At 31.6% G+C, this 19,439-nt stretch overlaps 3 protein-coding genes across 3 annotated transcripts; all 3 read left to right on the top strand.

Annotated features, from left to right (window-relative positions):
* Positions 1-285: 285 nt before the first annotated feature.
* Positions 286-2,287, top strand: LOC107629416 (phloretin 4'-O-glucosyltransferase). The gene has a single exon (XM_016332204.3). The coding sequence runs from the start codon at positions 723-725 to the stop codon at positions 2,193-2,195; it is 1,473 nt and encodes a 490-aa protein (XP_016187690.1). The 5' UTR covers positions 286-722; the 3' UTR covers positions 2,196-2,287.
* A 9,573-nt stretch (positions 2,288-11,860) lies between these two features.
* LOC107629417 (phloretin 4'-O-glucosyltransferase) lies at positions 11,861-13,722 on the top strand. The gene has a single exon (XM_016332206.3). The coding sequence runs from the start codon at positions 11,990-11,992 to the stop codon at positions 13,403-13,405; it is 1,416 nt and encodes a 471-aa protein (XP_016187692.1). The 5' UTR covers positions 11,861-11,989; the 3' UTR covers positions 13,406-13,722.
* A 2,404-nt stretch (positions 13,723-16,126) lies between these two features.
* On the top strand, positions 16,127-17,113 carry LOC148569635 (uncharacterized). The gene has a single exon (XM_088509331.1). The coding sequence runs from the start codon at positions 16,127-16,129 to the stop codon at positions 17,111-17,113; it is 987 nt and encodes a 328-aa protein (XP_088365457.1).
* Positions 17,114-19,439: the final 2,326 nt, after the last annotated feature.

The following is a 19,439-nucleotide window of genomic DNA, read 5'->3' as shown; positions in this document are numbered from 1 at the left end:
CTCAACTAATTAAGTTAAGAAGGGTAATCTCTCTGGATTCAAATTCCATTTTACATAAAAACAACACGTTTATATTGAATATAGTAGTAATGTACAAAACAAGAAAAGACACATACATGGTTTGGAATTTAAAAATGCTACATATATTATTTTATTTTACTTATTTGAATATATAGTTTTGATTTCAATACGTATTTTTAACAAACTATTGATTTAATGATGAGTGCTACTAGGGAGACAATGACTTATTTATACAATATGTATAATAGGTTATATGAATTACAAAATGAACATCTCTTATATTATTTAGAATAATCGTCCGAATACTAGGAATAATAAACATCTTCCCAAAAGTTTAAATTGATTTTCGGGTTTACCATTGATTTTTGGATTCACCAAGGATTCAGATCTAAAACTCTAATACCATGTTATGATATCACTCATTCCAAAAGCTTCAACTGATGATAAAAAATAACACTAATAATTATATCTCTAATATTTCCTAAATCTTTATTGTACACATTATACAAATATTTTATTGATTCCTCGTACTTTCCTCGATTGATTTTTATTGTTCAAACTTCAAACCCCTATATATTATTTCAACGTGTCAGTTGTCACCTCGTTACTAATTCATTAGTCCAAAGAAGAAGGTGCGTGCCATACTTTATTACACAGATTCTATTTTCAGTTACCACTCAGCTGCTGCCACCACCGTCATCATGCACCATCACCACGTCCTTCTCATCACATACCCCGCACAAGGCCACATAAACCCTTCCCTCCAGTTAGCAAAGAGGCTCATTAATTTAGGCGCACGTGTTACCGTTTCCACCACCGTCCACGTGCACCGCCGTATGTCCGACAAACCCTCCATCCGCGGCCTCTCCTTCGTCCCCTTCTCCGATGGCTACGACGATGGTTTCACCACCTCCGATGACTCCAACTATGACCACTACATGACCGAGTACCAGCGCCGCGGCACAGAGTTCGTCACCGATCTCATAAACTCCGCCGCCGAAGAAGGCCAGCACCCTTTCACTTGTGTAATCTACACCTTCCTACAAAACTGGGTGGCAGAGGCGGCGCGTGCGTTTCACCTTCCCTCGGTTGTGCTCTGGCCTCAACCAGCGGTGCTCTTGGACATCCACTACTTCTACTTTCACGGCTACCGTGACTACATCAACGAGAAAATTACCAAAGAGCCCTCGTCGTGTTCCTTGGAGCTTCCAGGGTTGCCGCCGTTGAAACCCTCATGTGACCTACCTTCGTTTTATTTGGAATCAAATAATTCGACAAGTAAGTATCGGAACTCTTTCATTGCTTCGCTGATTGAAAAACAGTTTCGACACCTTGATCAAGAAGTCAAACCAAGAATATTAGCCAACACCTTTGAAGCGTTGGAACCTGATGCCCTGAGGGCCGTTGATGATAAATTGGACGTGATACCAATCGGGCCGTTGATTCCGTCGGCGTTCTTGGACGTTGAAAAAGATGGCGATGGTGATAGTTCGTATGGCGGTAATATTTTCAAACACTCGAATGATTATGTAGAGTGGTTGGACTCACAGGCGGAGAAATCGGTGGTTTATGTGTCGTTTGGTAGCTTCTGTGTGTTGGCGAAGAAGCAGATGGAGGAAATGGCGCGTGCGTTGTTGGATTCAAGGCATCCATTCTTGTGGGTTATTAGGGAGAAAGTAAAGAAAGAGAAAGAGAAAGAGAAAGAGGAAGAGGAAGAGGAAGAGTTAAGCTGCAGAGAGGAATTAGAAGCAAGGGGGAAGATAGTGGAGTGGTGCTCGCAGGTGGAGGTTTTGTCGCATGGATCGTTGGGATGTTTTGTGACACACTGTGGTTGGAATTCGACGATGGAAAGCTTAGCATCTGGGGTACCAATGGTGGCGTTTCCGCAGTGGGTGGACCAGAAGACGAATGCGAAGCTAGTAGAAGATGTGTGGAAGACAGGGGTGAGGGTGGATCGTGAGGAGGAGGAGGAAGAAGGGGTGGTGGAAGCTGGTGAAATAAAGAGGTGTCTGGATGTGGTGATGGGAAGTGGAGAGAAGGCGAAGGAACTGAGAGAGAATGCAGAAAAGTGGAAGAGGTTGGCGAGGGAAGCTGTGAAGGAAGGTGGCTCTTCGGAGCAGAATCTCAGGACTTTTCTTCATCAAGTGCATGACTTACTGCCTCAAAGTAGATGAGATCAACCCTTATCTTGTATCAGATTTTTCTTCTCATTCTTGACTTTTTCCTTCTTTTAATAGTCTTATAATAAGTCAAAATCTACTATGAATCTACTAGAAAGGAGGTTAACTCTAACTAAATAGTTAAAAAAAAAATTAAATACGAAAAAAATATAATTTTTTGTTATTCTAATTTTTTAAATTTAAAAATTAAAAATAAAAAATTAATTTAATTAATTTATATTATAATTGGTCCTTTGGATTTTTTTGGTTATAAATATGCCTTTGTGTTTTATATGATGTTTTGGGTTTTTTTTGTTTGTTTTACAACCTTCATGGGTTTCTTTGCCAATTGGAAATCAATAAAAAATTATAGGAGAATATTTGTTTTGTTTATAATGTTTTAAAATATTTAATTGTTGATTTTTTGTTCACAAAATTAGAAAACTTTTTCTCAGCAATTTATTAAATTTAAGATATTTTTTATTATTTGTTCAAATAATAAATTAAAGTTTAATTAATATTAACTTAGATACGAAAAAATATTAAATAAAATAGTTGTTTCAAAAAGATCGATATATAACGTAGTATAGAAAAAGAACTAAATAATATTAAAAAGATAATAGTTTAAAGTAATTTTATTTAATTTAATATTTATAATTTCATATATATAATTGTTTCGGGACTTACCTAGAATCGGAGGGTTGGGCTCGAATGAGAGGCCCAAATGTTAGAGAGAAGTGGTCTCCGATTTTGATTCACGTTTGGGACCGCCGTTCAAGTTGTGTGTATGTTTGAAGGAATGAGGTTTGGTAGCTGCAAAGATACTCCGATGTCTAAATCAGCAAGGGGTTAAGCAGCCGTGTCGTGTATTTATAAGTGATGATCCAATAATCACTGTTGGTGTAGTTCCACTTCTGATGATGGATAACCGCCCCTTTATCTTAGTGTTGTTGAGATATCTCTTCTAGAAGTGAGTGAAAGATTTTAGGAGGCTGTTACTTATTTAAATAAGTGTCATCTGCTAACTTATGTCGAATCTGACCTCTTTAAAAAGATCAGATGAACAGTGAAAGTCAAATCTTTGAATTGGACCTTTTTGACCTAACTGAACCTGACCATTACGTGGGTTAAGGTATGAACAATAATATTTATGATTACATATTTATTATATTTAAAGTTATTCATTTATTTTAATAATAATTAAAATATATAAAATAAAATATTTTAAATTAATTTCGATTCATTTTTATTGATTTTCCATTTTTCTTAAAATATTCAGCACATGTATCCCCGTGCGGCATCTCAAATAATGTAAATGGACAATGTCTTTTTGTTCTGGTTTGTCTATTTCTTTTTAAAAATGTCATTTATATATTAAAAATAAATTAAATAATATATATTTATATAATTATATTATATATATTATAAAATTAATCATTAAAATCAGTTATTAATATAATATAAAAATTAAAAAAATAAATTAAACTATATATTTATTTATATACAAATATATTAAAGATTGATTTTAATAATTAATTTTAATATATATTTAATATAATTCATTTGTTATTTTATATTATTATTATAAAATAAAAATTCGTATGCAATTAGTTTGCGTGAAAATTACTAATTAAAAATTATTAAATAATAATTTTATCAAACATATTAAATTACATACTCTACTATCTCTATATCTCTATTTTATTATAATACAAGTTTAATCACCCGTGCCATGCACGTGATAAGATTGAAATTATAATTTTAAATTGTTATGTTAAATTTTATTTTAATTATAATAATTTAATTAATAAAAGAATAACTTGTATGCGTTGTTTTTCTTTTCTTAATATAGTGTTAATTGTATTAACTATAAAATAGTTATTTAATCTACTTTTTTCAATAAATCAGGCATATATACTCAATATGACCATAAATAATCTAGTAATACTTAAATCTACCAACAAAGTTTTATATGTTGGTTTACTGTGAAGTAAGAAAATATCAAAATCAGCTCAAAATGAAGAACAATTAATCCGTACCATGCCATGCACGTGATAAGATTAAAGTTGTTATTTAAACTTGTATTAACCCGTGTCATGCATGTGATAAGATTAAAATTATAATTTTAAATTATTTTGTTAAGATTAATTTAAATTATAATAATTTGATTAATAAAAATATAATGTTATGATTTATTTGTTTTTTATTAATCTAGTGTTAAATATATTAATCCTAAAATAGTTATTAATTGGTTTTAGTAATCTACTTTCATCAATAAATCAAATATATATACTCAATGTGACCATAAATAACTTAATAATACTTAGACCCACCAACAAATTTTTATATGTTGTTTTATTGTCAAGTAAGAACATATCAAAATTAACTCAAAATAAATAATAAATTATTAGAGAATTCTAATGCACAAAATTCTCTAATAAACAATAAATAATTTAAATCTACTAAAAAACAACTCAACACTTTTCTTTGATGCCTGCAAAACATATACTTAAAATAATATTATATCAATATTAGCATACAGTTTTACAATCATCGACCGTATTTACTATACATGACTCCTTCTTAAAAGTTATTCTACACACGTGTGCAGTCGGAAGATAAATTACTGGACTTTATTTTTCTAAATTATTATAATTATGTATTATTCATTAAATGCTAATTATAATATTGTAATAAAATTATAATAAAGATATTTTTCTAAAATAATTTAGAAGAGAGAATAGTGCTTTCATTTTGGAGGAAAAATGAATTCATGAGGAATTGTACCTCACTTTTATTAGTTGATAATGTATTAAATATTGATTTTATATAATTATAATAAAAATATTTCTCTAAATTAGTATAATCATGCATTATTCGTTAAATGTTAATTGTAATATAATTATAATAAATATATTTTTCTAAAATAAATTTAGAAAAGAAAATAATGATTTCATTTTAGAGAAAAAAATGAATTCATGAGAAATTAACACCTCACTTTTATTAGTTGGAGAAAAAATCCAGTTTTAGTATATTTTGTCATTATTATACATTTTTCTCTAATCATATATCCATCGTTTTCTTTTCTTTGTTTCAACATTTTGAACCTAGGTTTAACTTCTCATAGTTCTCACTTCTTAGTTATTCTATTAGATGTAGTTGATAACTATTTAAATTCTTCGATTAATATAGGAGAAAAATATATTATTATATGATAGAATTAATATGAGTATATTTTATTATTAAATAAACAAAGTTAATATAAAATAAAATTATACATAAAAAAGCAAAAAAAAAAATTAAAATAGCAAAAGTGATAAAAATATTATTTTTATAATTTTGTTTTGTCATTTTTATGTGAAGATTAGAAAATAGTAAATTTTTAACTAAATTAATTTATATTTGTTGTATTCAATTTAAATAAGTAATAAATTATCTTATTTTAATTTATTTCTTAAATTTATATATCATAAAAATTAAATCAAATAATTAATATACCTAATTTTAAATTGTGTGATACTTAAATATCTATTCAAATCAATTAGTTGATATAATTAATTCATCATAATGAATTGTCTTTAATGTGTTAAACAAAATAAAGTAGAAGCATGCTATGTTGATTCTATCATTAAAGGTAAAAATTCGATTTTTATATAATAGAATAGATAGAATAGATAATATAATAGACGGTGAGAAAGAGAAAGATAAATATTTTAGATTCTAAGTTGTTTTATTTAGATGTTGCAATGTGGGTATCACATTATTTTACTTATTCTACCTTATGGACCCTTTTGAAACTTTATTTCAGTATCAATGAAATTTCACTACCTTTGTGTACTAAATTAAAATTCAAAATGAAACTGAAAAAAAAATAAAGAGTATAAAATTATTGATTGAAAAACACTCTAAATAATAAAAAGCCAAATTAATTTTAATATTAAATTTATTAATACGGTTTTAATTTTATATAATAGTTAGATAATAAATTAGTAAAAGCAAATAGAAGAATGACTTTAACATAAAATTATAATATAATTTATTTATGAAAAAATAATCAATAATTAATATTAATAAATATAAAAATTATCCAAATACTTTGATCAAAAGTATGAGTGGTTAATTATTATTCATTATTAATAATATTTTGTTCATAACAAAAACTGAAAATATAATTATTCAGATTTAGATTTTAGAAAAATAAACGTATAAGTAACTAAATGATCTATTTTATCATTTATATTATAAATTAATTAATTAAACTAACTGATATAATGAATTATAATTAATTAATTGGTATAAATTATAATAAATTATATGATATTAAAAAAATAAAATGAATAAAAAATAAAAAAGAAATAGAAGAATAGAAGACTACAATAAAATAAATTGAATATGAGTTTTTTTTTTTCTTTTTACAAATTTTATATCACATCCGTTTCAATAATAATAAATAAAAATACATCAACTTAATATCTAAGAGAAAATGATGAGATAAAATCATAACACAATTCTAAAATAAAAGCTTAAATTAAACCATAATATCATTGCACAACACAAATTAAAAGTAATTTCACACTACAATATACTACACAAATAGGTAAATAACTTAAGCTTAATTACGGATTTTTTACGGATTTTTTTTATTTACGTATACATGATAACACCATAGTCTATAAATGCTTAATGGATAATATATCATATATTGCTCTGAATGATGAGCACATGAGTTGAAGAGTGTGTGCTGATTTGTGTCCATGATAGTTGCCTTGTGACGACGCCTCATAGGAAGAAAAAAAATTGTTGTAAAAGCTACCCAACGAAAGAGTAATTGGTAAATGAATAATATTTTCTTCTAGTATTTTTATAGTGGTAAAATAAAAACAGAAGGAATAAAATTTTGTATTTTTATATTAGAAATAGAATTTGATATTTATCCTAATAAAATTAAATAACTAATTAGCTATATTTAAATAAATAAAATAAATTAAATAAAAATATTTTTAAGAATTAACCAAATCAATTAGTCGATACAAATAATTAGTATAATTAATTTTATTTGATTTATTGAATTCAAAAAAATAAATTAGAAAATAATTGATTGAATTAATTAGTTGATATAATTAATTTATTATAATTGATTGGATTTAATGAATTAAAAAAAATAAATAGAAAACATAGGAGAAAATAATTTTTTTAACTAAATTAATATGTATTTATTGTATTTAATCAGTATAAGTAACAAATTACTTATGTTATTATGTACCTTATAAATTAATGAATTAAAATAATTGATATAATAAATTACAATTATTTGATTGATATAAATTATAATAAATCGTATGATATTTAAATACCTAATCAAATCAATTAGTTGATATAATTAATTTACTGTAGTAAATTGTATTCAATGAGTTATAAAAAATAAATTAAGAAACACGCTAAGAAGTATCCCACGCCCATCATGAAGTACAAAAATTCAATTTTTATATAATAAAAATATACATTCTTATATATGTTATAGAAATATGATTTGATTTCATTAACTTGCTTATTTTTTTTAACTTGCCACCTATATTCAGCATGAAATTTTTATTTTTCTAAAATAAATTTAGAAGAGAGAATAGTACTTTTATTTTGGAGAGAAAATAAATTCATTAAAAATTGACACCTCGCTTTCATTAGTTGATAATGCATTAAATATTAATTTTATATAATCATACATTATTCATTAAATGTTAATTGTAATATAAATATAATAAAGATGTTTTTCTAAAATAAATTTAGAAGAGAGAATAATGCTTTCATTTTAGAAGAAAAATGAATTTATGAAAAATTGACACATCACTTCAATTAATTAGGAAAAAATACAATTTTAGTATATTAAGTAGAAGTATATTATTATTATTATTATTATTATTATTATTAAAAATATTTTCGATTGATAATTGATAAGTAGTTTAATAATGTATTAAATATAGATTTTATATAATTATAATAAGGATATTTTCCTAAATTAGTATAATTATGCATTATTCATTAAATGCATTCATTTTGGAGGAAAAATGAATTCATGAGAAATTCATATCTCACTCTCATTAGTTGAGAAAAAACCTAATTTTAATATATTAAGTAGATTATATAAATAGAAATACTTGCTACGTATATATAAAAGAGGAGATATATAATTATATATAATATACTTGCTATATATGTAACAGATATAAATTGTTATAATCATAGCTATAATTATATTAAATTTAATTATGAATGTAAATAAATAAAAGTAATAATAATTAATATTATTTTTTTTCTTTTCTATATTTAATATTTACCGTAAATATAAAAAATATTGAGAAAAAAAGTAGATACTAACTTTATTTTATTTTATTTTACGTCATGGATTTCTTTACTAAAATTAATGGAAGAAAAAAAATCTTTGTTTATATATCAATCTCAATCACAATAAATAAGATGAATCGATTGAGTAACTAACAAATTTAACGGGTAAATGTTATTTTCCATTTATGGAAAAAAGGAGGTAATATGCATGCGTATATTAATATAGAAAGAATATATACTCACAACTTTAAAATCTTCAAGAATATTTGATTGTATTATCCTTCAAACTAAAAAATTTATCCTTTATTTTCATTAAATATTTATATTAATTCAATTAGATGAGTGTTTTAATTAAAGAAAAGATTATTATTATTATTATTATTATTATTATTATTATTATTATTATTATTATTATTATTGAATAATAACGATAATTATTGTTATTAATATTAAATTGGTTATATATATATATATATATTGTTACTTCTACAATCGTGCAATAATATTTCTTTTTATTTGTTAACTAATTAAACTTAGTTATTTATATTAAATATATTTAATGATTACTAAAAATTAATCATATAATTATCATTATTAATAACCAATTTATATTTTTCTAAAATATTATTTTCTATCTTTATTATTATTATTATTATTATTATTATTATTATTATTATTATTATTATTATTATTATTATTATTATTATTATTATAATATAGGTCACCATTAAGATAATAACTTGTCACTAATAAAATTTTAGGATAATGAATAAAAAATAGAATTATATCAATATAATTAAAATAATTAAAAATATTTCTGATTGATAATTAGGTTAATAATGCATTAATTATTAATTTTATATAATTATAGTAGAGATATTTTTCTAAATTAGTATAATTATGAATTATTCATTAAATACTAAGTATAATATTGTTATATAATTATAATTAAGATAATTTTCTGAAATAAATTTAAAAGAGATTAGTATAATTATAATAAAGAGATTATCTTAAATTAGTATAATTATGTATCATTGATTAAATATTAATTATAGTACAATTATATCAATTAAAGATAATTTTTAAAAATAAATTTGAAAGAGAGAAATAGTGCAATCATTTTGGAGGAAAAATAAATTCACGAGAAAATGACACCTCACCATCATAAGTTGGAAAAAATTCAGTTTTAGTATATTAAGTAGATAGATTGGTATAAATTATAATAAATTATATAACATTTAAAAAGAAAATAAAATGAATAAGAAGAAAATAAAAATAAATAGAATAGATAGAAGACTACAATAAAATAAATTGAATGTGAGAGTTTTTTTTTTTTTGGTATATTTCATATCACATCCGTTTCAATAATAATAATAAATAAAAATACGTCAACTTGATATCTAAGAAAAAATGATGAGATAAAATCATAATACAATTCTAAAGTAAAAGTTTAAATTAGAACATAATAATATTGTTACACAACACATATTGAAAGTAATTTCACACTATAATATACTACAAACAGGTAAATGACTTAAATTTAAATACGAAACATTTTTTATTTATGCATACATGATAACACCATGGTCTATAAATACTTCATAGATAACATATCTTATATAGCTCCGAATGATGAGCACGAAAGTTGGAGAATGTGGTAGTTTGTGTCCACGATAGTTGCCTTCTTGCAACGACGCCTCATAGGAAGAAAAAAAATTGTTGTAAAAGCTATCAAATGAAAGATTTATTGGTAAACGAATGATATTTTCTTCTAGTATACATGGTCTTTTATAGTGGTAAAATGAAGATGGAAGGAATTAAATTTTATATTTTTATATTAGGAATAAAATTTGATATTTATTCTAATAAAGTTATTATTATTATCAATATAAATGGGTTAACAACTTGCCACGAATAAAATATATGTTCTCAAATTTAGATTCATGTATCACAGGAAAACACTATATATAGACTTTAGTAAAACAAAAATAAATATGTAAATTACCTATTATTAAGGTAATTTTTTAATAATGCATTAAATTTTGATTTGATACAATTATAATGAAGATATGTTTCTAAATTAGTATAATTATATATTATTTATTAAATATTAATTACAATATAATTATATTAAAGATATTTTTTATAAAATAATTTAGAAAAATTATTTGATATACGTGAATCGGGTAACAAAGATTTTTTATTATTATTATTACTATTATTGATATTATTATTATCATTAAAATTATTAAAAGTATTTTTAATTGATAATTGATAAGTAGTTTAATAGTGCATTTAGTATTAATTATAATGAAGATATGTTGCTAAATTAGTATAATTATATATTATTCATTTAGTATTAATTATAATATAATTACAATAAAATAATTTAGAATAGAAAAAAAATTTATTCGTTTTGGAGGGAAAACGGAGGCATGAGAGATCGACACGTCACCTTTAGTAGCCGGGGGAAAATCCAGTTTTAGTATATTAAGTAGATTTTGATTATTTTTATCGAATGAACCACTCTCCATCAATCATGGCTCATATGAGCACCAAAATTTCGGTCATAACTCATCATTTGGAAATTGAATATACAGACCACAAAATAGCAATATTTTACTATTCTCTTTATTCAATTATGCTTTTGTATACATTAAAATTATTTTTATTAGTATAATATATATATATATATATATATATATATATTAAAAATATATTAAATTATATATATTTATATATAAATATATTAATAATTAATTTTAATGTATAAATATTATTTTTACTATTTATTAGCTTAGTTAGTCACCAAAAAGATTATTAGCTATAGTTTAAATAGTAACTTTTCCAATTTCCAAATATTAGCTGTTTCATCATTAGCTATAGCTTAAATAGTGACGTTTCCAAATATTAGTTGTTTTATACTTTTATTATTATATTTTTTTCCTTTTGAGGAAACATCAATCATTACTCATCATTTAGAATTTTTATAAACAGAGAGTGTTATGACTATCTTAAATAATATAAACAATTATTAATTAAATAAAAATATACTACATTTTAATTTAATACTATTAATTAAATTTAAGATTAATTTATTCTTTTAATTTTATTAATTTATATTATTCACACATTGTTCAAAAATATTATTAGTTACCTATACTTTTTCTTTATAAAAAGAGCTTTAGAAGGTCAATAAATTTTATAATTTATAATTATTATTTAATCATCATTAATATTTTTAATAATATAAAATTATATTTAATAATATAAAATTATTTACTTATTTTTTATTAATTAAATATTAATTAAATTTTAATAAAAATACTGATTACTAGATTTTTTTTTCGCGGAGGACACACTGGCAACAAAATCATAGCACTTCACTACTCTATTTTTGATTAGCAATAGCTCCAACCGCCCAGTACTTATCTTTACACACATACGCTCAATAATTCAGCTACGGCACCATGGTCCGCCACCGCTTTCTCCTCGTAATCTACCCGGCACAAGGCCACATAAACCCTGCACTCGAATTCGCCAAGCGACTCGTCTCTTTAGACTCACACGTCACCCTCGCTATCACCATCTACCTGCACAGTCGCATGGTTAATAAACCCTCCTTCCCCGGCCTATCCATCGTAACCTTCTCCGACGGTCACGACACCGGTTTCAACGCCATAGCCGGCCGAGACGAAGATTACAAGCTCTACGCTTCCGAGTTGAAGCGCCGGGGCTCAGATTTCGTGGCAGACCTCATAAGCTCTAGTGCAAAACAAGGTCACCCTTTCACCTGCGTAACCTACACTTTGCTCGTTCAATGGGCACAAGAGGTGGCGCGTGGCTTTCACCTCCCTTCGGCGCTTCTGTGGATCGAGCCAGCCACGGTTTTCACAATCTTATATCACTACTTCCATGGATACGATAACTACATCAATGAGAAAAGCAAGGAAGAAAAGGCATCTTCATCTTATTCCATAGCACTGCCTGGTTTGCCGTTGTTGTTTTCGGCGCGTGAAGTACCCAGTTTCTTGCTGGTAGGAAGACCAAGTTTCTTGTCTTTTCTTCTTGAATCGTTTGAAGAGCAGTTTCAGGAGCTTGACAAAGAGACTAACCCTACAGTTCTCGTGAACACCTTTGAAGCTCTTGAAGCAGAGGCCCTGAAAGCCGTTGATAGAGTCAACATGATCCCCATCGGGCCGTTGATTCCGTCGGCGTTCCTGGACGGGAAAAACCCCAACGATACTTCATTCGGAGGTGACCTAATTCAAGACTCAAATGATGGCTACATTCAATGGTTGGACTCGAAGGCAGAGATGTCAGTGGTTTATGTCTCATTCGGTAGCTACTTTCCGCTATCTAAGAGACAGAAAGAGGAAATAGCACGTGCGTTATTGGATTGTAGACTTCCATTCTTGTGGGTGATTAGAGACGAGGAAGAGTTGAGTTGCATGGAGGAACTGAGAAAGAAGGGGAAGATAGTGAAGTGGTGTTCACAGGTACAAGTGTTGTCCCACGCTTCAGTGGGTTGTTTCGTGACACACTGTGGTTGGAACTCCACCATGGAAAGCCTGGTGTGTGGGGTTCCGGTGGTGGCGTTTCCTCAGTGGTCGGATCAAAAGACGAATGCGAAGTTAATTGAACAAGTGTGGAAGATTGGTGTGAGGGTGGTGGAGGATGAGGAAGAAGGGATAGTGACGGGTGGTGAAATAAAGAGGTGTGTGGAGGTGGTGATGGAGAGTGATGGAGAGAAAGCGAAGGAAGTGAGAACGAATGGAGAGAAATGGAAGATTATGGCCAAGGATGCTTCCAAGGAAGGTGGTCCTTCCGACACCAACTTAAAGGCTTTCCTCAACGCTACGCTTTTATCAACAATGAATGATTGACCACGACCGTTGCAAAACAAAATGATAATTCATATATAAAGAACACGAATAATCTCTCATCTCACCCATAATTGTGTATTCTGATTAGATCTCATAAGAAGAAAGATGCACCTCTCTGCATTCAAAAATTATATCCGATAAAGTTATTATCAACCAATATAGCAAAAGAACCGAACCACTTTTGTGTGTGTGTAATTGTTAAGGTTTGGACTAGTCATAATTATTTGTGATCATGGTGATAATACTTGTTTATTTGAAATTATGGGTGATGTTTGTGGTTATTGATGATTAATTGTTTAATGGATTGTTTTTGGAAATCTTTTGTCTTATTCTTCTGTTCTTTTTTCCTGTTGACTTTGGTGTATTGAGTTAAAGATATAGTAAGGTTAAATAATAGTAGAAAAAAAAAATCCAAACACACATGAATGTGATTTCATAAACACGAAGTGTGAATTAATACTCAAAATTATCTTTAAAATTTGATTTCTAATTTAATTTAATCTTTAAATTTTTAATTAATTTAATTTGTATCCTAAAATTTTGAGTTATGATTCAATTTGGTTTTTCTATTCATTTTCGTCACAAAAAAAATTGACGTGACAATTTTAATTAATATTTGGCACTGTTAACGGTTATATGACGTAGCAAAAATCTTATAAACATTAATTTAACTTCTAGGAATTTGAACACAAAAACTTAATTAGATTGTACCCCAAATATCCAAAATTAAAGTTATTTTTGGTGAGTTGGAGAGGATGTTGAGTAGCAAAAGTGAAACTTCCAAAAACTCAAGTAGATCACATTTACATGGTAGTTGTTACGGTGGGTAATCGGAGATTAGTGGGCCGGATGACGTTGGTTGACCCAAACGTGTGAAGGAGGTGGCCAGCTGGTGCACCTGAAACTCGGTGTTCCTCCGTTCGACTTGTGCGTCTGGAAGAATGGGGGGTGGCACCTGCAATGACACTCCAATGCCTAAGTTAGCAAGAGTGTGAGCAAGTTGAGAAAGTATTGGGGCTTAGTGATACCTGAGGGATGTCAGGGTATTTATAGTGGTGAACCAATAACCACCGCTGAAGTAGTGCCACCTTTTTAGGTGGATAACCGTTCCCATATCTTAGGGAGGTTAAGATATGGCTCTATGAAGTGGTTAGAGAGTTTCTAGGGGCGGTTACTCATTCGAATGAGTGTTATCTGCCAGCTAACCCTCGTATCCGACTTCTTTGGAGTAGGTCGTGTTCAGTACCGACTTCTGGGGATGAAGGCCGGTACTGGGGGAGGGCCAACCCCTTTGGGTTGGGCTTCTTTGCTTGGATCCTGGGTCCTATTTATTGGGCCAGGGTATGAACAGTGCCCCTACTCGAGCCCAATTTATTTTTAAGAGTTGGGTTCGAGTATTCAACTCGGGGTCGTAGCCGATTTGTGAGAGGACCGACGTGATGGTTTGAGAACCGACGTGATTTTTTGTGACCTTTTGGTTCTGACAGTTACGTCTAATCAAGCGTCGTGTCCGTTAGGGGTGTGCGTAGGGATTTAATAGCCTTGGTAACGGTGCATCCTCATTAATGATTGCCCCGATTTTACCGTTATGCCCCTAACGTTCTTATAAATATTTTCCCTCTCTTTCGTTGTTTCGTTTCTGCGATCTTTCAAATTTTCCTTGCCTTCGTTCGTGCTGCGTTCTTGCGTCTTCAAAGGCTTTTTGCTTCCAACCCTTATTTCCGGATAAAGGTTAGTTCTTTAATATGCCTTTGTAGATAAATTTGATTTGTAGACTTTAGTTTCGCATCCTCCTCCCTTTAGAGACCGTGTTGGTGACATTTCTTTTCCCCTTGTAGGTTTGTTACCCCCCTTTTTTATAAAAAGAAATGGCTTCTGTAGATGCTCTCTCTCACTGGGTTGATGTCACGGTTTTAGGGGAGGAGCCCTCAGTCGATTCTGAGTTCATTACCAACCTTCGCACTCATCACAGAATTTGTACTTCTGAGGATGACGAACCAAAATACGAATTGGTAGTCCCGGGTCCTGAAGACCGGGTTTGTTTTGGAAGAGTCGATGAGGCGGCCCCTCATTTTTTCTTTATGTATGAGTGCATGATCACCCGTTTGGGTGTTTTTCTTCCTTTTTCGAATTTTGAGATATCTGTTTTGCGTCACTGTCGAGTCGCTCCCACCCAGCTTCACCCCAACTCTTGGGGTTTTTTGAAAATTTATCAATTTGTCAGCCAGGCTTTAGAGTTCCCGACTTCTTTAAAGATTTTCTTCCATCTTTTCCATATGACAAAACCCTTCAGTGGGCTAAACAATAAACAACAGTGGGTGTCGTTCCGAGCCATACAAGGTCGGAGACTTTTTACCCTTTTTGACGAGTCCTTTCATGACTTCAAGAACTACTTTTTCAAAGTGCAAGCTGTAGAGGGTCACCACCCCTTTTTCCTGGATGATCATTCTTCTCCCCGATTTCCTTTATATTGGCTGGAGGCCTCCCCTTGCGAGAAATATGGTCTGGATGACTTAAATGAGGTAGAGGCAGCCATTGTGGGGTTCCTCCGAGAAGCGTGGGGGAGGGCCCCATACTTGGATACTAAAAAATTTCTCCAGGGGTCGCCGACCTTTGTTCAGTCACAATTAGGTAGCTTTTTGTGTTTCTTGCTTGTTTCCGACTTGCAATTTCTTTTACCGACTTTGTCTGATTTTGGCTACCAATTTGTTTTTTGTAGAGATGGCAAAGAAAAATGCTCAAGAGTCTTACCAGAGGGTTCAGGAAGCCAAGGCAAAGTCTCGAGCCAGGTCTGGAGGTGTTAGGACGGTTGTCTCTCCCCCTCCTCCTCCTCGGAACGTTGGGACTCCTTCTCAACCTATTGTAATTTCTTCCTCTGCTTCTTCTCTGCCACCCCCTTCCATCCGACCTACTCCCGAACCAGAGCCAAAGAAGCGCAAGACCTTAGAGTCTGGCGCTTCTGGTGAGGCGGACGCTCTTGCGTTCGTCCGAAAGAACATCTATCCTCATGCTCGTATGAGTATGGATGATGTTTCTGTTCGGCACTACCTCACTACTGTGGTTGAGGAGAGTCTCAAGACGGCGGGGGTTTGTGGCAAACTCTTGGATATATTTGAGAAGACTCCCATCAGCTCTTTAGGGACGACCTCGAGGGTCGAGGAGCTGGAGGGTAGGCTTCGTATATATCAAGAGCATGAGAAGGAGTTGGAGGGGAAAGTCGCCAAACTGGAGGGGGAGAGGAACAACCTCCGAGAGAAGGGGCAGAAGTTGCAAGCCCAATGCAACATGGAGGTGGAGTTGAGGAAGGCAGCGCAAGCCAGCTACAATAGTTTATTTGCTGATCTTGTGTCTGTAAAGAACGACTTACTGAATGCTCGGAAGGCCTACACCGAGTTGGAGGACTCTATTGCGGATGGTGCTGATGAGGCCTGGAGGATTTTCAAGGAACAGGTCGGAGTTATTGCTCCTGACTTGGACCTTTCTCCTTTGGACCCTGATAAGATTGTTATTGATGGTGCCATCGTGGATCCTCCTGCCCCCATAGTGGAATCTGAGTCTGATTTAAAGACTCGGGGGCAGAGGATCGTAGAGTCCCCTCCTCGCTCTAAGGACGCCCCGAGTTCTTCTACCGTTCCTCCGACTTCCTCTTCAACTCCTGCTCCTGGCGTTCCCCCTGACTCTGCTGGTGGTGATCTTCTAAAAAAGTGATTTTGGCTATTGGGGACCGGCCTGTGGGCCCCTCTTTTTAAACTCTTTATATTTATTTGTTGGTGTTTTGAACAATTTTTTGGCCTTTTAAGGTCGTAAACAAAACAGTAATGCCCCTTTTTAATAAGGGTTTAATTTATCGTTAGATAAATACCCTTTTTGGATAAGGGTTTTGAGTTACCTTATGCGCGCATGCTTTTCGTGGTTCCTTTGACTCTTTGATCTTTTCTGGAAAAAATCTTTTCTTTGGGATTTGCCTGCTTTTCTGAATTTCCTTGATTCTCAAGGCAGCCTTTTTCTTAGTTTTTCCTTATCTCTTTTTGTTATTCCTAGTACTCAATTTTGTTTTATTGAGTTTTTCGTGACTTAGGCTACTTTTGCGATTCATTTTTAATTTTACTCGGTTTCGCATTCCGCCCTGTGGGTCGGACTGCTCCCGAGTTTATCATGATCGACTTCTATAGCCTCTTTACACCGACTTGTACCTCGTCGTTTTATCCTGACGACCATCTAGGTCGGTTCATGGGATTTTTACGTTTTGTCGAGCTTAAATCGGCGCGTTTCATAGAAAGAAAATTTAAAAGGGAATTTTGAAAGAGATATTTAAAATGAAAGAGTTCTTTATTAATTGAGGAGGTACCTTATTGCTACTAAGGGCTTTTGCTAATTTATTTCCCTTAGCCCCTACTGTGATGCCTCGTTAAAAACCCTTCTTCAGAAAAAACCCTTTGATTCTGGGAAAAAATCATGAAGCTGGGAAAATAGTACATCAGGGAGTAGGGTTTGCTTTTAACTGTAGTACCTTTTCATATTACAAGCATGCCATGACCTTGGTAACTCGGTGCCGCCTAAGTCGGTCACCTTATAATAGCCTTTTCCTAAGACCTCCTTGATTTTGTATGGTCCTTTCCAATTGGCGGCGAGCTTTCCCTCCCCAGATTTGTTGACCCCAATGTCGTTTCTGATTAAGACTAAGTCATCTGGGGTGAAACTCCTTCGAATGACTTTTTTGTTGTACCTTGTAGTCATCCTTTGTTTCAATGCTGCTTCTCTTATCTGAGCTTCTTCTCGGACTTCAGGGAGCAAGTCGAGTTCTTCTTTATGTCCCTGTATATTCCTGATCTCATCGTGGAAAATCACTCTTGGGCTTTGCTTATTGACCTCTATTGGGATCATGGCTTCTACGCCATAGACTAGTCGGAAGGGTGTTTCTCCAGTGGCGGATTGGGGAGTTGTTCTGTGAGCCCATAGTACTTGTTGGAGCTCTTCAGCCCAAGCCCCTTTCGCGTCTTGTAACCTTTTCTTCAGCCCTGCCAGAATGACTTTGTTGGCTGCTTCGGCTTGCCCATTGGCTTGTGGGTGTTCCACCGAGGTGAACTGGTGTTTAATTTTCATACTGGCTACCAGGCTTCTAAAGGTGGAGTCGGTGAACTAGGTTCCGTTATCTGTGGTAATGGAATAAGGTATCCCATACCTTGTGATTATATTTTTGTAGAGGAACCTCCGACTCCTCTGTGCAGTGATGGTGGCCAGTGGTTCTGCTTCTATCCACTTTGTGAAGTAATCTATTCCCACTATTAGGTATTTAACTTGTCCTGGCGCTTGGGGAAAAGGACCTAACAAATCCATTCCCCATTTTGCAAAGGGCCATGGAGAAGTGATACTAATGAGCTCTTCTGGGGGAGCCACGTGGAAATTTGCATGCATTTGGCATGGCTGGCACTTTTTCACAAATTCTGTGGCATCTTTCTGTAAGGTTGGCCAGTAAAATCCAGCTCGGATTACTTTCCTGGCCAATGACCTGGCTCCGAGATGGTTCCCGCAGATTCCGCTATGTACCTCCTCCAACACCTCGGTGGTTTTTAAGGTCGGTACACACTTTAACAATGGTGTTGATATCCCCCTTCTGTAGAGAACATTTTTCACCAAAGTATAATGTTGTGCTTCCCTTCGGATTTTCTGGGCTTCTTTTTCCTCCTTAGGGAGGATGTCGAATTTTAGGTATTCGACTAAGGGGTTCATCCATCCGAGGTTTAATCCGACCACTTCAAAGACTTCTAGTGTGTCTTCCTTTTTTACCACTGAGGGTTCCTGGAGGGTCTCTTGAATCAAGCTTCTGTTATTTCCTCTTGGCTTGGTACTTGCTAGCTTGAATAGGGCGTCTGCTCTGCTGTTTAGATCCCGAGTTATGTGCTTCACCTCGGTTTCTGCAAAGCGCCCCAAGAGCTCCGAGGCTTTCTCCAAGTACCTTTTCATAGTTGGGTCTTTTGCCTGGTACTCCCCACTTATTTGAGAGGTCGCCACCTGGGAGTCGCTGTATACCATC

This window comes from Arachis ipaensis, chromosome B3, assembly GCF_059453495.1.
Source record: "Arachis ipaensis isolate K30076 ecotype BB chromosome B3, ASM5945349v1, whole genome shotgun sequence".
Classification (NCBI taxonomy): Eukaryota; Viridiplantae; Streptophyta; class Magnoliopsida; order Fabales; family Fabaceae; genus Arachis; species Arachis ipaensis.
The sequence above is the reverse complement of the archived record's forward strand: the minus strand, read 5'-3'. Positions and strand labels throughout refer to the sequence as shown.